General features: G+C 49.0%; 1 protein-coding gene across 1 annotated transcript; it reads right to left on the reverse strand.

Moving 5' to 3' along the window:
- Positions 1-178: 178 nt before the first annotated feature.
- Positions 179-8,714, reverse strand: ADPRH (ADP-ribosylarginine hydrolase). The gene is made up of 4 exons (XM_040054694.2): positions 8,503-8,714; positions 7,515-7,861; positions 2,101-2,461; positions 179-1,417 (listed from the first exon to the last, which is right to left on the reverse strand). The coding sequence occupies exons 1-4, from the start codon at positions 8,712-8,714 to the stop codon at positions 1,030-1,032; spliced, it is 1,308 nt and encodes a 435-aa protein (XP_039910628.1). The 3' UTR covers positions 179-1,029.
- Positions 8,715-13,504: the final 4,790 nt, after the last annotated feature.

Here is a 13,504-nt window from a genome sequence, read left to right on the forward strand (position 1 = left end):
CTCTTGGGAACCTTCTCCCTCTGCCCCTACTCCTTGATGCAATAACTTCTCTCCCTACCATTGGTAGCACATCTCTTCTCTCTTGCAGCCGGAGCTTGCAGGCACCTGGCACCTCTGATTTCATACCTCATCCATCCCTCAACCTATGCCGTAATAGAACATAACATTTAAGAGAGGCCTGTCAGGTCTTTTTATTGAATGGGATACACTGGTTTAGAAATTGTTCTGAAAACAGTAAAAGTACTTTGCTGTGTCATAGTCTGGATTTGAAGAAAAAACCTTTATTTTAATAGAATTATGCATAGCAAATGTTAAGCAAATTACCTTTAGTAACCTTGATGAGAGGAGAATATAGTGCACTGCAGAAGCTGATGTAAAATGCAACTTGTTAATTCTCATTACCTGCTTTTGCTTTAAGTAAGGATTTGGTCAGGAGTCTTGAATTCCCATATTCACTTGAAATAGGGAAGTAGCATGATGCATTCCTACCTGTATTGCAGAAGTGGTGTGGAACTGGGCAAAATGGGCTGATCACACAGCTTAAAGGTTGGCTGTGGGGGGGTTTTCCACATTCATTTGAAACAAAAAATATCCTCTGCTAAAATGATTTTATAAGAAAGCTCTGTTGTCCCCAAACACAATGGGTTTCTAGTGGCCCCTGCTCCCCTCGTAGGGGTGGGATGCTGGTTTGGGGCAGCCTGAGTGGGGTTTGCTGCCTGTCCTGCTGCTGCAGCATGACCAGCAGGGCTGCAGTGGGTGCTCCTGCTCCTCTTGAGGACCAGACAATGTGCAGCCACCCTGCAGCACAGGAGGGACGTCTCGGGGGATCTTTGTGTGCTCCCATCAAACCACCAGCCCCAAACCAGTGCCGACGTGGCCTCCCCAGTGAAGCCAACTCCCAGAGAAAAGGCAGGTCTGGCTCTGGCTTACATTCATGAGATTTAATCCGTGCGGGCTTACAAACCAAGCGAGAGAGCACGGGATGGCTGCTGGGTAAGCGTGCCTGCGGGGTGCCCTGCCATCTCCTGCCTAAAGGACGCTGTACAAGCCCTTGGCTACCTTCTCCAGGCGGTCCTTGTACTCCAGGTGGGCGTAGAGGTGGGGGGGAACCCCCTTGAAGCCGTACATGACGCCCCACCAGCTGGCGGCGATGGCAGCCGTGGAGTCGCTGTCGCCCCCGTGGAAGAAGGCGCGGTGAGCCAGCTCCGTCCAGGAGTCGCCCGCGCCCAGCAGGGCGTCGTAGGCGATCATGGGTGCGTCGTGCCCGCTGCTGCCCCCCCAGCCGCTGTAGCTGAGCGAGGTGTAGAACGAGTCTCTCTCTTCCACGCCATACTCGGCTGGGAACTTGGGCGACGAGACGCCGTCCGAGATGCCTCTCTCCGCCAGGTATTTCTTCCACTGCTCTTCAAAGTAATACCTGCCAGACAGGACGGGATGGAGCGGCTGTGAGTTGTCCTGGGACAGCAGCACGCAGCTGAGCGCCATGTGGGCGCCGGCGGAAAACGCTCCACGTCAAGAGCCCGGAACAAGGGTTCAGCAAAATGGTAGGCGGCCCCCATTTGTCAAAACTAGGGATGTGATTTACAGTAAGAGGCACGAGGACATGTTTCAGTGAGTTAGATTTCCCCTCCCTCCAGCCATGTGAGAGAAGGCAGCCCAGCACCTGCAGGATTCAAAGGCTCAGAGTGAGAACTGAGTCATCTTCCCAAATTCAGAGCAGCTCTACCTCTGTGTGTGCCCCTTCACACAGAGGTGCAGCGAATATGCAGATTTGGTCATAACTTTCAAGCTGAGCTCAGCCCTAAGCTGGATGCTGCTCCCCAGCCCCACTTGCCATCTTTCAAAAGATCACAGTTGCACAAGATGACGAGTCTATGTACTTCGTACCGGATCCAAAAAATGGTCACAACTACATGACCCAAACACAACCTGCCTTTTTCCCCCCCCCAAGTTAAAGTATTCTGAATTTATTTGATCCTACGTCAGGTCATGCTGCCCTAGGAGTTTACCATAATGTGATTACTGAAACTGAGGTACAAGCAGAGCTCGCCCTGTTGTACGGGGGTTTTAAGAAATGGCGGTGCAGGGAGTGAGGCTCACCACTGCTCCATGTTCTCCTTCACGAAGAAGTCGGACTTCTGCACGTAGGCTTTTGCCTGTGGCAGCACCTCCATCAGCCCCTTCCCCCAGGCCACGGGGGGCACGCTGTTCACTGCGTAAGCCGTGAAGAGGGCTGAGGCCAGGGCGCCCAGGTAGCCGGTGGGGTGGTGGTGGGTCATGCGGCCGCTCTCGATGCTGACCTCCACCAGGGTCTCCAGCTGGGCGGGGCGGTAGAAGCGCAGCCCGATGCACATGGCGCGCATGGCGGCCCCGCAGCCTCCTGCCCGTGGGCTGAACGGGATCTGCCAGCCGCCCGGCCGCCCCGGATCCAGCTTCGCGGTGCTTTCCAGACTCATAGAACCTGGAGATAGGAGCCGCAGAGCCAAAGAGAAAGAAGAACCAGAAACATCAGCAGGAGATAGCTTGGGAACAAGGGGAAGACAGGCAGGGCAGCGGGGAAGAAAGCATCGCTCTGCATAAGGGATTGAAGCTTCCTTTTAAAAACATACGTTGTCTGCCCACGTACATATCCTGCCTTAAACTGCTGGAGCATCCTGCATCCTCCCCAGCAGACCTGATAATTTCTGTTTGTGAAAATAATTAAAAGGTCTAGGGGGTAGGAAGCACTTTACTGCTCATTTACTGACGTGGTTTATACTTATATTTTGCATTAGCCATAAAACATATATACTAATAGATACAGGCACATATACCTATTATCTCTGCAAATGGAAAGGTTTGTAGGATCTCTGACACAAGGCAAGTCTAGGTAGGTAATTGCTTTTTCACAGGACTTCTAAAGGCAGGGACCCCACAAGCTCCTCGGGAATCTTTCCCATTGCCTTACTAATAGAAAATTCACTGACAGAAAATGTTTTCCAGCACTCCCTTGCTGCATTTTAAGTTTGTCAGAAAGCCTTGAGTGTAGCACACCTCACCTCAACATAGTCTGCATAACTGGCTTTACTGTACTCCTCTTCCATAAGATGAAGAGCAGCTGTACTAGGTGAGACTAAAGGTTTGTCCAGCTCACTAGATCATCTCCAAACACTGCCACTAAAGGGTAACTGCAGAAAGACTGTAAGAAGTGAGGCAAGGCCACCTCCATCTCTTTCATATTTCTGCTATTTACTTTTTAAAGAAATTACTCTGCCTCTTCCAGTGCTAATTCTTCAGACTAATACTTGTTAGTCCAACACATTCACAGGACAAAGAAAACGCCCAAATTCAGAGCCCAGCCAGCCTCCCCAGCCAAGACAGTGAAATGTCTTGAGAGCTAAGCCCAGATGCTTATGTGTAAAGAAGAAACAGGTTTGGAACACCGAATTATCTTCGATTCTCTTCTACCTTGTTTGTTTTTTTTTTCTCCTAGTCTTCTTTTCTGGCCCAATCTGATATACTTCTTTTCCAGCAGGAAGGTAAATCAAGGCAGGTTTCAAGCAGCTTCATTTAAGTTTTAATGTGTTAGACAATAGCAAAGGTGGACTCAACAGACTAACCCCAGTGTGCTCAGTTCTCTCTGGGACACACAGGTAACAGCAGCAGCTGGCTGTAACCACACCCCCAAAACTAGACGCGCTCCTGCACTTTGTTCCCTCACTGGGACAGGGAGCTGATGAACTTGCAGGTGCTCTGTTACTTTGGAAGGCAAACTAAATAGAATAGAGTAGCAAGGAGGAAGCCCGGTCAAGCAATTTCACCTCACTTTGGTGCAACTCGGTCACCGTGATCAGTGACCTTGCTAATCACAGCCAGGTAACTGCACTAAGTCCCCTGCAGGGCTCTTGGCTTCTGCACTTCTGTGTACATGTCTGGCAGTAGGGTTGGGTTCATGGCAGCCTGTTCTACCTGCACTTACAGCACCCTTGTAACTGAAATAGCTCCAAATCCATGCACAGCTTTAAGACTGGCTTCTGGGCCTATGCTAAAAATAAGTAACAGCTGGCCACTGTCAGGAATAATGTCACGTGCTGGGCCAAGTGTCTTTAGCTCTACTGGGACCGGTCACCACCAGCCTCTAACTGAAGTGCCTGTGTGTTTGCTTTAGGACGTCTCAATTTGAGAACATGTTCAGGCCTCTAAATTTCATGTAGTTTGCTAATTCAGTGCTGGCTGCCATGTATCAAAATTGTTAAGAGGGATATCAGCATCATTTCCAACTTCATGATGACTAACAGAAAATTGGGGCATTTTTCTAAAAATCTCACCCTACCAAGCATTGTACCAAATGATCTGTAACAGGACATTAAAATGAATGTGTCAAACAAAGCCACATTTTTAAAAAGCTGGGCCAACGACTCTTATTTGTATATTCCAGTAAAAGAGAACTTCTTCCAGGAAAGCAAGGGGGAGGGGAGGGAGCACAGGGACTAAGGTAGCTTAAAATCAAAATCTGTACAACAAAAGCAAAGATTACTCTTGCTGAAACTTCGAGAAAAAACATTTCTTTGGGACATGTTTGGGCAGGTTGAGACCACACACCTCAGTCCTTGATCAAAAGTGAGATTGTTCTTGCACTAATTTAAGCTAAAATAAAAAGGAAGATGACAAGGCTTTAAATGGAAAGAAAGACTGGTTATTTTGCAATACAATTTGCTTGCAGCTTTAGGCATGTGTGTATTATTTTAGGAGATGACTACTGATAACTTGCAAGTGGAAAAAACTATGTAAAACAAAGCAGTGTACGAGAGACCCTTACAATTTATGAAGTATTACAAGTATTATCCCTCACGCTTTTAAACTGTTAAAATATTAAAACATTGGAAAGCCGATTTAGGAAGACTAAGCTGGAATCACATCAGGTCTTTTTTAAAAAACAGGTTTTAAAAAAACTGCTGTAGGGAGTTTCTGAATTAGGAAATAGTTTCGGAAATCCTTCACATCCTGGTTAGAGATCCTTTGTACTAACAACAGGAAATTAAAAGTAACCTAAGCATGGTACTGGTCTAAGGAAAGAAGAAATACAAAGAAAAAGTAGTGTGTGAATTAGGGCAACCTAAGTTTCAAGAACAGCTGGATGCAATTTTTTGGGATAGGCCTTCATTCCACTTACCTAGACTCTTGAAGAGCACAGACAGTAACAGTTGTTTGGGGAATATAAAAAAAAAAGTGAGTTAAACAAACCACACAGTGGTAAATAATTCCAAAGGGAGAGGAGTAGGACCAAAAGACAAGGTTTTCTGGAGAAGTGCTGTAGTTGTGCTGTGAAAAAAGTACATCTATGCTTGCTTAATTAATTGGCTTTGTAATCTGCAGGGGACAATGAATTTGAGGCTGTGGCACATCACAAATAGCAACAGTGGAACTGGGGATCACCTTGTCATTGAATTACTACCCCCAGAGTTCTCTCCTGGGGCTGTGTCCCTGGGGGACACTGCTGTGGCTACCCTATGACTCAGAACGTTGTGGGAATCCTTTTGTTACTGCAGCTTTGGGTTTTCAGGTCTGGACTCCCTCATGTGAGCCATCAATGTGACTTTCCCCACTGTTCTAAGGAAATCTCTTCTGTGCTGGGCAAAAGTTCCAACAGCAACTTTCCATTCTCAGCCTTTAGGGCTGCAATTCCCTGGTGAGTACTTAGGCCAGAACAGCACCACCATGGGCTATGAGTTAAAATCCATTTATTCTGAACTGCCAAAAGAAGTTACTGGCATGCAGCTTTTATCATTAGGACTGATCAATATGGCACAGAGACTCCAGATTGCAGACAGCTTTTTAGGGTATGGATTAGGTATTCCCTTCAGTGGGAATTAAACTAAGGGTCAGAATTTAAACTCTGTGAGCTGAATGTCTTTCCTGTAGCTTCAACAGGAGCAATTCTGACTGTAAGATGTTAAATTGTCCTCAGAGCCACTAAACTGTGTATTTCTTTTTTTACCTAGATAATCTGACCTTTCCTTGTCACTTCTCTTAGTGTCCATAGCTTTCAAATTCTTCACTTCCAAATGGGAACTTCTTTTGGGCATGTTGCAGCTCACTTTAGTCACAGAAGGAATGCCATAGGTGTCCTATTACCCTTAGATATTATATACTAACATTTAAATTTGAGGTTCTTCTTTTCATCTTGGGTTTTAGTCACCAAGATTAGAGAGTGAAAATCCTTCCAGGTGCTGTCTCACTGGCGGCTGTGGTTAGTCCATCTTGGCTGGGGGAACTAAACTATGCTGCTTCACCAAAACTGCAGTGAATCTCTCGGAAGTTTGATCTGCCAGCTTTGGCTTTCCTGACAAGCATCATTACCCCTTCCTAAATATTTTATTAATTAGGCCACTGCAGCAGCTGGGAATATGGGTGTTGAAAGAAGACTGATAATTTAGCTCTTTGCACAAGGATAGGAGCCCACTGGGGAAAGGTAAGCAGAATAAATTCCTGTTCAGGTTTATTTTGGAAATGCACAGCTCCAATACACTATGCTCAGTGCCAAGATTTGGCCTTTCCCCTGTTTAATGTCAAGACAGAACACTCTTGACATACTCTGGGCACTCCAAATAAGCACGTCTAAGCATACATACAATTTCAATGTATAAACTTTGCCCAGGAACTGCTGAATTTGAGTGTTTCCTGGATACTTCACGCTTCCTGCGTTGGTCAAATCAGAGGCCCAGCCCAAGCAGCTCTCATTTAAATGTAATCCAGAAGCATCCAGAAGAGCCTGGGCCGTGAGCACAGAGACAGATTAAACCCTTGGGGAAGAGCTGGGCCAGGAGGGCTGGGTGAACTAGGAACCGCAGGGATGTGTTGTACATGTCTACTGTAGCCTGTCAAGGTGCCCTTCCTGAATACTGCCAGGCCCACTGCTTGTGACACAAACTCAGAACCAGTGTGTCTATGCAGAGAATAGAGAGATGATGGAAGTACAGGGGTCAGAGAAGAAGATTGTGGCCCTGACTGCCCTGTCGCAGAAAGCAGGCGTGCAGACTTTAGGTTTAATAAATGTAATTACTCCAAGCAAGGATCTTTGTGCCTTTAAATGTATTTTACATGTAGTTTGTTGCATTTCTGAAGAGAAGTTCTGTATTAATTCTCAGTTTAAATATGTTGCTTTAACACATCTCAGGGTGTGCATCACAGTGGTTGAATGTGCATTTTTTTATCCACTGAATGTAGCAATCCCGAGTGCAAAAGCCATCACCCATCCCGTCCTGAGGCTAGGCCTCAAACACACCTGTAAGAATGTTTTGTAAATGTGGGCCAAACAGTATCTTTTTCATCTAGTTCAGAGAAGCCCAAACCCCTTCAGCTTGCCTTATTCTGTTCTCTTTAGCTCATCCTGAAACAGGTACTGAGTGTGGAACACTTTTGCCTTTACATGAAATACAGTTAACACTCCAAAAAGCCAAAAGCAGAGCTGAGGCCAGCCCCAGCTCCAAGCTGCAGGAGAGACATGAGCGACAGCACGATGGAGGGGTTATTACCTGGAGCTCTGCCCTCCATGTCATTCATGCACTCCTTGTAGTTCCTTGCCAGCAGAGAGTAGAGATGTGGTAAGCTTGGGTTTTTCCCGGCAGCTACCAGGGCTTCGGCCGTGGCCAAGTGCATCACGGTGTCATCGCTGACTCTCCAACCTTGGATGCTGATGTTGCCCAGTCCCCCCATCTCTGCCAACTCCTTGTGGATGACCAGGCCACTGTTCTGGAACTCCCATCTCCCATTGTAAAATCCCAGCGTGTCACCAAGTGCACTCAGCACTATGGATGCCACATAGTTCTCCACCTCCTTAGGACACATTTTTCGTCCCACGACTACTTCAATGTAGAAGACACTATGAAAAAGAAAAAAAAAAAAAGAAAGAAAAAAAGGAGAATGAGAATTAAATCTTTCCCAGTTTAGTATGCTTACTAAGCTCCAGCAGGCTGGATACCCTGCCTGGTACATGAGTCTCACTCAGAGGATGTATTTGTTCACAGCACGTGGACCCTGTGCACCTGGAGATGTCCTGCTGGGATGCTGGCAGCAGCCCGGGATAACGCTGCGTATCGTACCCGGCTCGAAGACCAAAAACCCAGAGCAGGACTGCTGAACCATGTGCAGAATGTGACCACAACCGTGCTCTCCACCTTTTCGAGTGCACGAGCGGGCTCAGATCAGCACCCAGCGGCTTTTGTACCCTGGGGGAAGGCGAGGCTGACCCTCAGGGGTACAAGAGTAAGGGGCGCGGGGTAAGGCCTGGCTGACCTGCTCGGCTTTGGCAGGTCCAGGCAATGGCGGTGACACCCGGCCCCGCTCCTCGGGCTGGCCACAGCAGCGGGGTTCGCACAGGCAGCGCTCCCGCCCCGCGGGTACTTCAGCCACGAAACACCAACCGCGCCCTCCCCCAGGAACCCGCCCCAAGCCAGGGCTCGCTTCTCCTTTTCGCTTGTGAGAAGCGGAAGCGGCGAAGGCCCGCTCGGGCCGGCTACTTACACAAGGAGCCCCCCGATGGCCGCCAGCGCGGTCAGCACGGCCACCACTTCCAGCAGACTTCGAGGATCCCACGGGAAGCCGCGCCGGGCCGTGGGGCGCGGTTCGGCCTGCTCTGCCCTCCGCCCGGCCTGCTTAACCCGCCCCGGGCCGCTCCCCTCGGGCCGTCCCTCCGCGGCCTCCCGGGGCGGTGTGAGCGGCCACAGCTCCTCCATGGCCCCGGCCCCGGCCCCGGCCCCGGCCCCGGCCCCGGCCCCGGCCCCGGCCCCGGCCCCGGCCCCGGCCCCGGCCCCGGCCCCGGCCCCGGCCCCGGCCCCGGCCGCGGCCGGCTCGGCGCGGCGCAGGCGGGCGGGCGGGCTGGCCCGCATTCTCGGGGCTGCCCTCAGGAGAGCCGGGCTGAACCCTCGGAATAGAAACCGGCACGGGGGAAAGGAAGGCGACGCCTGCAAACGAGCGGTTTCATTTTAAAAAAGAAAAGGCGCCGACAGCATTTCGCTTAAATGAGCGGCCCCTCCCTCCTGGCTGGGCAGGATCCCGCTCTGTGTCTGCTCCGGGGACAGATTTTGGGAGGGCTTTCCTCGGCTTTGGGTTATCTTTCCCCTCCTTGCTGCAGCCTGAGCAGAGCCTCCAGCCTTTGCCAGGCATCTTTGCCCCTGTGCTTGCCCCCTTATAGAACCACAGAATTGCTACTGAAACTGCGGGAAAAACGGGACCTTTCTGACAGCATCTTTTCAGTGTTAGAAAATCAGGGCATTACTTTATTCCGGCCAGGATGTGCAGTAGAAATTGTGCCATCCACGCATGTCCGGTCTGCGCGGCGAAAATTATTCCACTGCACCTGGTTCTCTACTAGACTTTTCACCCATTTATACATAAAAAAAACTCCAAAGACATTCATGTTCTTTGGTCCTAAATTACATGACTCTCAGTGTTCGATCTCCTCTTGGTTATTGATCCCTTCGGCTTTGATGCTGATTAGGTCCTCATTCTTTGGTTCTCTTATCAATCTTTTCTGAGACCACGTGTTTCTGACCCCATCTGGGGTAATGTTCATTAATGTTCATTTACCTCCTGTGTATTTTCTATTAAAAAATACACCTCCTGCGTGTGAGCTGTTAAACTCACCAGACCTGACCCAATCTCTTTGAACAGAATCTTTCAAAGAGAAACTTCAATTCCCCTCCCCCCGGGCAAAGGCAAACAAACCGCTGACTAAGGTTACATTAAAATTTTTTAAAGTTGCATCACTTCCAACAGAATCATCAGGGTTGGAAACAGTGACCTTCAAGATAACCGAGTCCAGCCATCCACCCAGCACAATCGCTGTAATCCCTGAACTACAAAACCATCATTCGGCACCACATCCTGACACCTCTTGAGCACTGCCAGGGGTGGTGACTCTACCACCTCCCTGTGTAGCTATTCCATTGCCTGACCATCCTAACAGTGAAAAACCTTTTCTAATACCCAGTCTGAATCTTCCCTGCCCCAGATTAAGGCTGCTTCCTGTAGGCATGGGAGAAGAGGCAGTAGAAGAGGTAGTTGTAGAGACCGGTGAGGTCACCCCCGAGCCTCCTCTTCTCTAGACAACCTCCCTCAGTATTTGGGGCAACACTTTCCCCACAACCTCAGCATGGCCCAGATCAGCTCCCTGGTGACCCCAACCCCTCCCAAACCAGGGCTGATCTTTGCTATGTCCAGAGGTGCTGCTTTACGTAGTGTCCTGAGGCGCCTTGTGATCCCACTGCCTTGCTTTATCCTTTGTTTTTATTTTCGGTAGTGGTTAGGTGGCTGAAGGAGTTTAGTCAGTGGATGAGGAAGGGATAGGAGCGCAACACAGGAGCAAGAAACAGGACTGAGATTGCACTTTGTGGAGGCTGAGCATTTTTACCAGCTGGCAATCACTTCCACACCAGGTCTCCAGAGCTCTTGCTCACCCCAGAAGGTACCAGCACCCCTTGTATGGTGGGAAAACAAAAATTTCCCCCGGGTGCCTGTGGGAGAAAGAGGTGGTAGTTTTTGAGCTGCTGCCCCGGGGTGTTGGGAAGGATGAAGCCAGAAAACCCTATAAATATGATTGCTTAGATTCTGAGAACGTGAAACATGTAACTGAAATAGAATTGAAAGTAAGTTTTGATGTTTGAGATGTCCTAGCTGCTGGATGCCTAGGAAAACAACCCCTAATGTATGATTTATCCCACACTTGTAACCCCCCCCGAAGTATCAAGTATCTGTAACCCCATTGGCACAACCCTGTTACAGCCCACCTCAAGACCCCTTATCAGGGGGCTGCGAGAGTGGGCCTCCCTTCTGTTTCTTCTGTTCCTTCTGTTTCTTCTCTCCTCTTGTCTCTTTGTTTTCTTCTCTCTTGCCTCTTGGAATTTCCTTATCTCTCACTACCCCCCCCTTCCAAGGCCATGCTACAGCTGCGCCTGGCGGCTCTGAGCAAGGCCTCCCATCTTATACAATAAACCCCTTCTTCTAAACCCCAACTTCAGAGATCTCTCGTCTACATTCATCTACACCGTCCTGGAGTCCTCAGCAGCAGCAAGAGGCATTTTCTACACCGGGGGATTTCAGGGCAATTACAAACATAGTGCTGGGTCAGAGCTGAGTCCCTGGGGAATTTGGGGGCAAGTCATGGGGGGCTTGGAGAGGGCTCTGGAGGAATTCAGGTAGCTGAGAGCACAGGTCTGCATGGGAGCATCAGTCCCGGTGGCCTCGATGCTTCATCATGCCATGTTCATTCCTAGATCTACTACTCCTCTATGCCCTGCTGCTGATGTGGAGTTTGAGAAGCATCTAACAGAAGAAATAGTAACAGAAAAGGAAGTGGGAAAAGAAGTTGCCGATGTTCCAACACTGCCAGCAGTGCCTGATGACCTTTTCTGCTTCTCTGCTTCATTTTGTTTTCTCTAGAACAGCTCTGAATTTACCCAGGTTGGTGCAATGCTCAAAAGCAAAGCGGGGCTTTTCGCTCCTAAGGTTTGGGACTGTGAGAGGGAAACCCCTCCTGGTTTTGTCTTGCAGAATGGCTGTCTGTGAGGAATGGCTTCTGCTCCAGCCTCAAGGACAGAGGAGCAGAGGGGAAAGTCGCAGGGCTCCTCAAGCAGAGGAGGAAGGTGGGACAACATCTCTACATTGGCAAAAAATTGCCCGTGGTGCTGAGATGTTTGTTTCCCTTGATTGTTTCCAGCTTCCTGAATTCTCAGCTTCCTAAAACACGAGAACATGGTATGCAAAGCAGTTAAGTGACATCCAGGAGATGTCAGAGAAAAGTGTTGGGGGCTCCGTGCAGACAGGCAGTGGGTAATGATCCTAGCAGCAGGAACCATCAGCAGTAGCCTGCAAACCAAGGGTGGGGAGAGCAACAGTCTTCAAGCTCAGAGGGATTCATTGATCCCAAAGGGATCTCCGTGTTTGAGTCCCATGGGATGTCCACAAGTGGGTGAGGAGAGCATTCTCCACCAGGGAGCACCTCCATCTCCAAGATGCTGCAGGAAAGCATTGCCCCGGCTCAGACTGTGGTGTGGGGAGGCGGCCACAAGTCTCCCCCTTTGCAGAGATGGCCTTCTGATGCTGAGCACTGCAAAGAGTTAGACTCACCGTGTTGCACAGTTCTGCGGGGTTTGTTGTATCTTTTATTAATGAGAATTTAGGCTTCTGTGCACCAGTGGCCAGGATATGCCTTCTGGAAAGTACCATGCTGGGGCAGCTTGCTGACCTGCCCCTGCCATGTGTCGGACACTGTGGTTAGCACTCACTTAGACGTAGAATTTTCCTTTACATTCATCTGGAAAAAAAGGGTAATTCTTTCTGACTAAAAAAATGTGCCCCTCTAGCTGAGCTCAGGGTTGAGGGCTCCTGTTCATGGGGGCTGTGAAGAAGGGTAGCACTGCAGCACTGGAGCTACAAACCGGTTTGAGACCCTGTAGGACATTTCCTCAGAACTACATGAGGCCTTCAGGCCAGGAAGTAGAAAAAAGGTCAAAATTTAACATTAAATTTAACATTAAAAATGCGTGGTGCACTTAAACACATCAGCATCCCTGTTCTAGATGCTACAGCTGTCCCCAAAATGGGGCTGTAAAGGCACATCTGGAATTCTCATTTTTCACCTCCCCTATTCATCTTCTCTTTGCCCCCTCAGACTTACCACAGAATCTTTTTGGGCCCTAAGAATATGTTCATTTGGGACCAGTGCCAAACTCTTACCAGTCTCTCATTCTTTTAATAGCACCTTTTTCTCTGTAACAACAGCGGACTTTAGGTTTTTTTGTTGTTTGTTTTGTTTTTGAGTGGGGAATATTTCTGGGCTTTCTGCTGCATGAGGTCTGGATCTCTGTGGTGAGCCTGGGCAGAGTCCTGGCAGGGCAGCAGTGTGTGATCCTGCCTGCCTGCTCCAGGGAAGAACTCACCCCTTCAGGATGCCCTTGCAGGACCAGAGGTGCTTCTGGGCGACTGGGCTTCAGGGAATACTGGATTTTAGTCTCTTAATGAAGAAAAAAGAAATATTGCAGAAATATCAGCTGTGTTCTTTCTAGGTTTGTCTTCTTCCACAAACTGTCCAAGAGCTGGCCTGACTCACTATCCAGGGCAAAAAGGACACAGTGGAAAATCAGTGTGTTCTCCTCATTGTGGCACCTACTGCTCTCCTCATGATGCTTTCAAAAGCCATTTTTAACACAGATTTGAAAGCAAAAATGTAAAAAATACAAGAGAGTCTGTTTCAAATAACTATAATTCTGCAGGGCAGAAAATAAACAGAGTAATTCCCTTACCATAGAGGCATTGCAATTCCAGCTTGGGGCAACCAGAAAGGTCAGGGACACAGGGAGCATCTCCTGGACTGTGATCACCTTTCCCTTGCATGTCTAAAACGGAACTGCAAACTCATCTTTACTGCCCCTCCATCAGGTTCATAACTGACATGTTGGTAAATGGGAGAGAGTGGGCAGGGGCCACCCTAGTACGCTCCAAATCCTGCTTCTGAGCCTGGGAACAG

The sequence above is a fragment of the Hirundo rustica genome, chromosome 2 (genome assembly GCF_015227805.2).
Source record: "Hirundo rustica isolate bHirRus1 chromosome 2, bHirRus1.pri.v3, whole genome shotgun sequence".
NCBI lineage: Eukaryota > Metazoa > Chordata > Aves > Passeriformes > Hirundinidae > Hirundo > Hirundo rustica.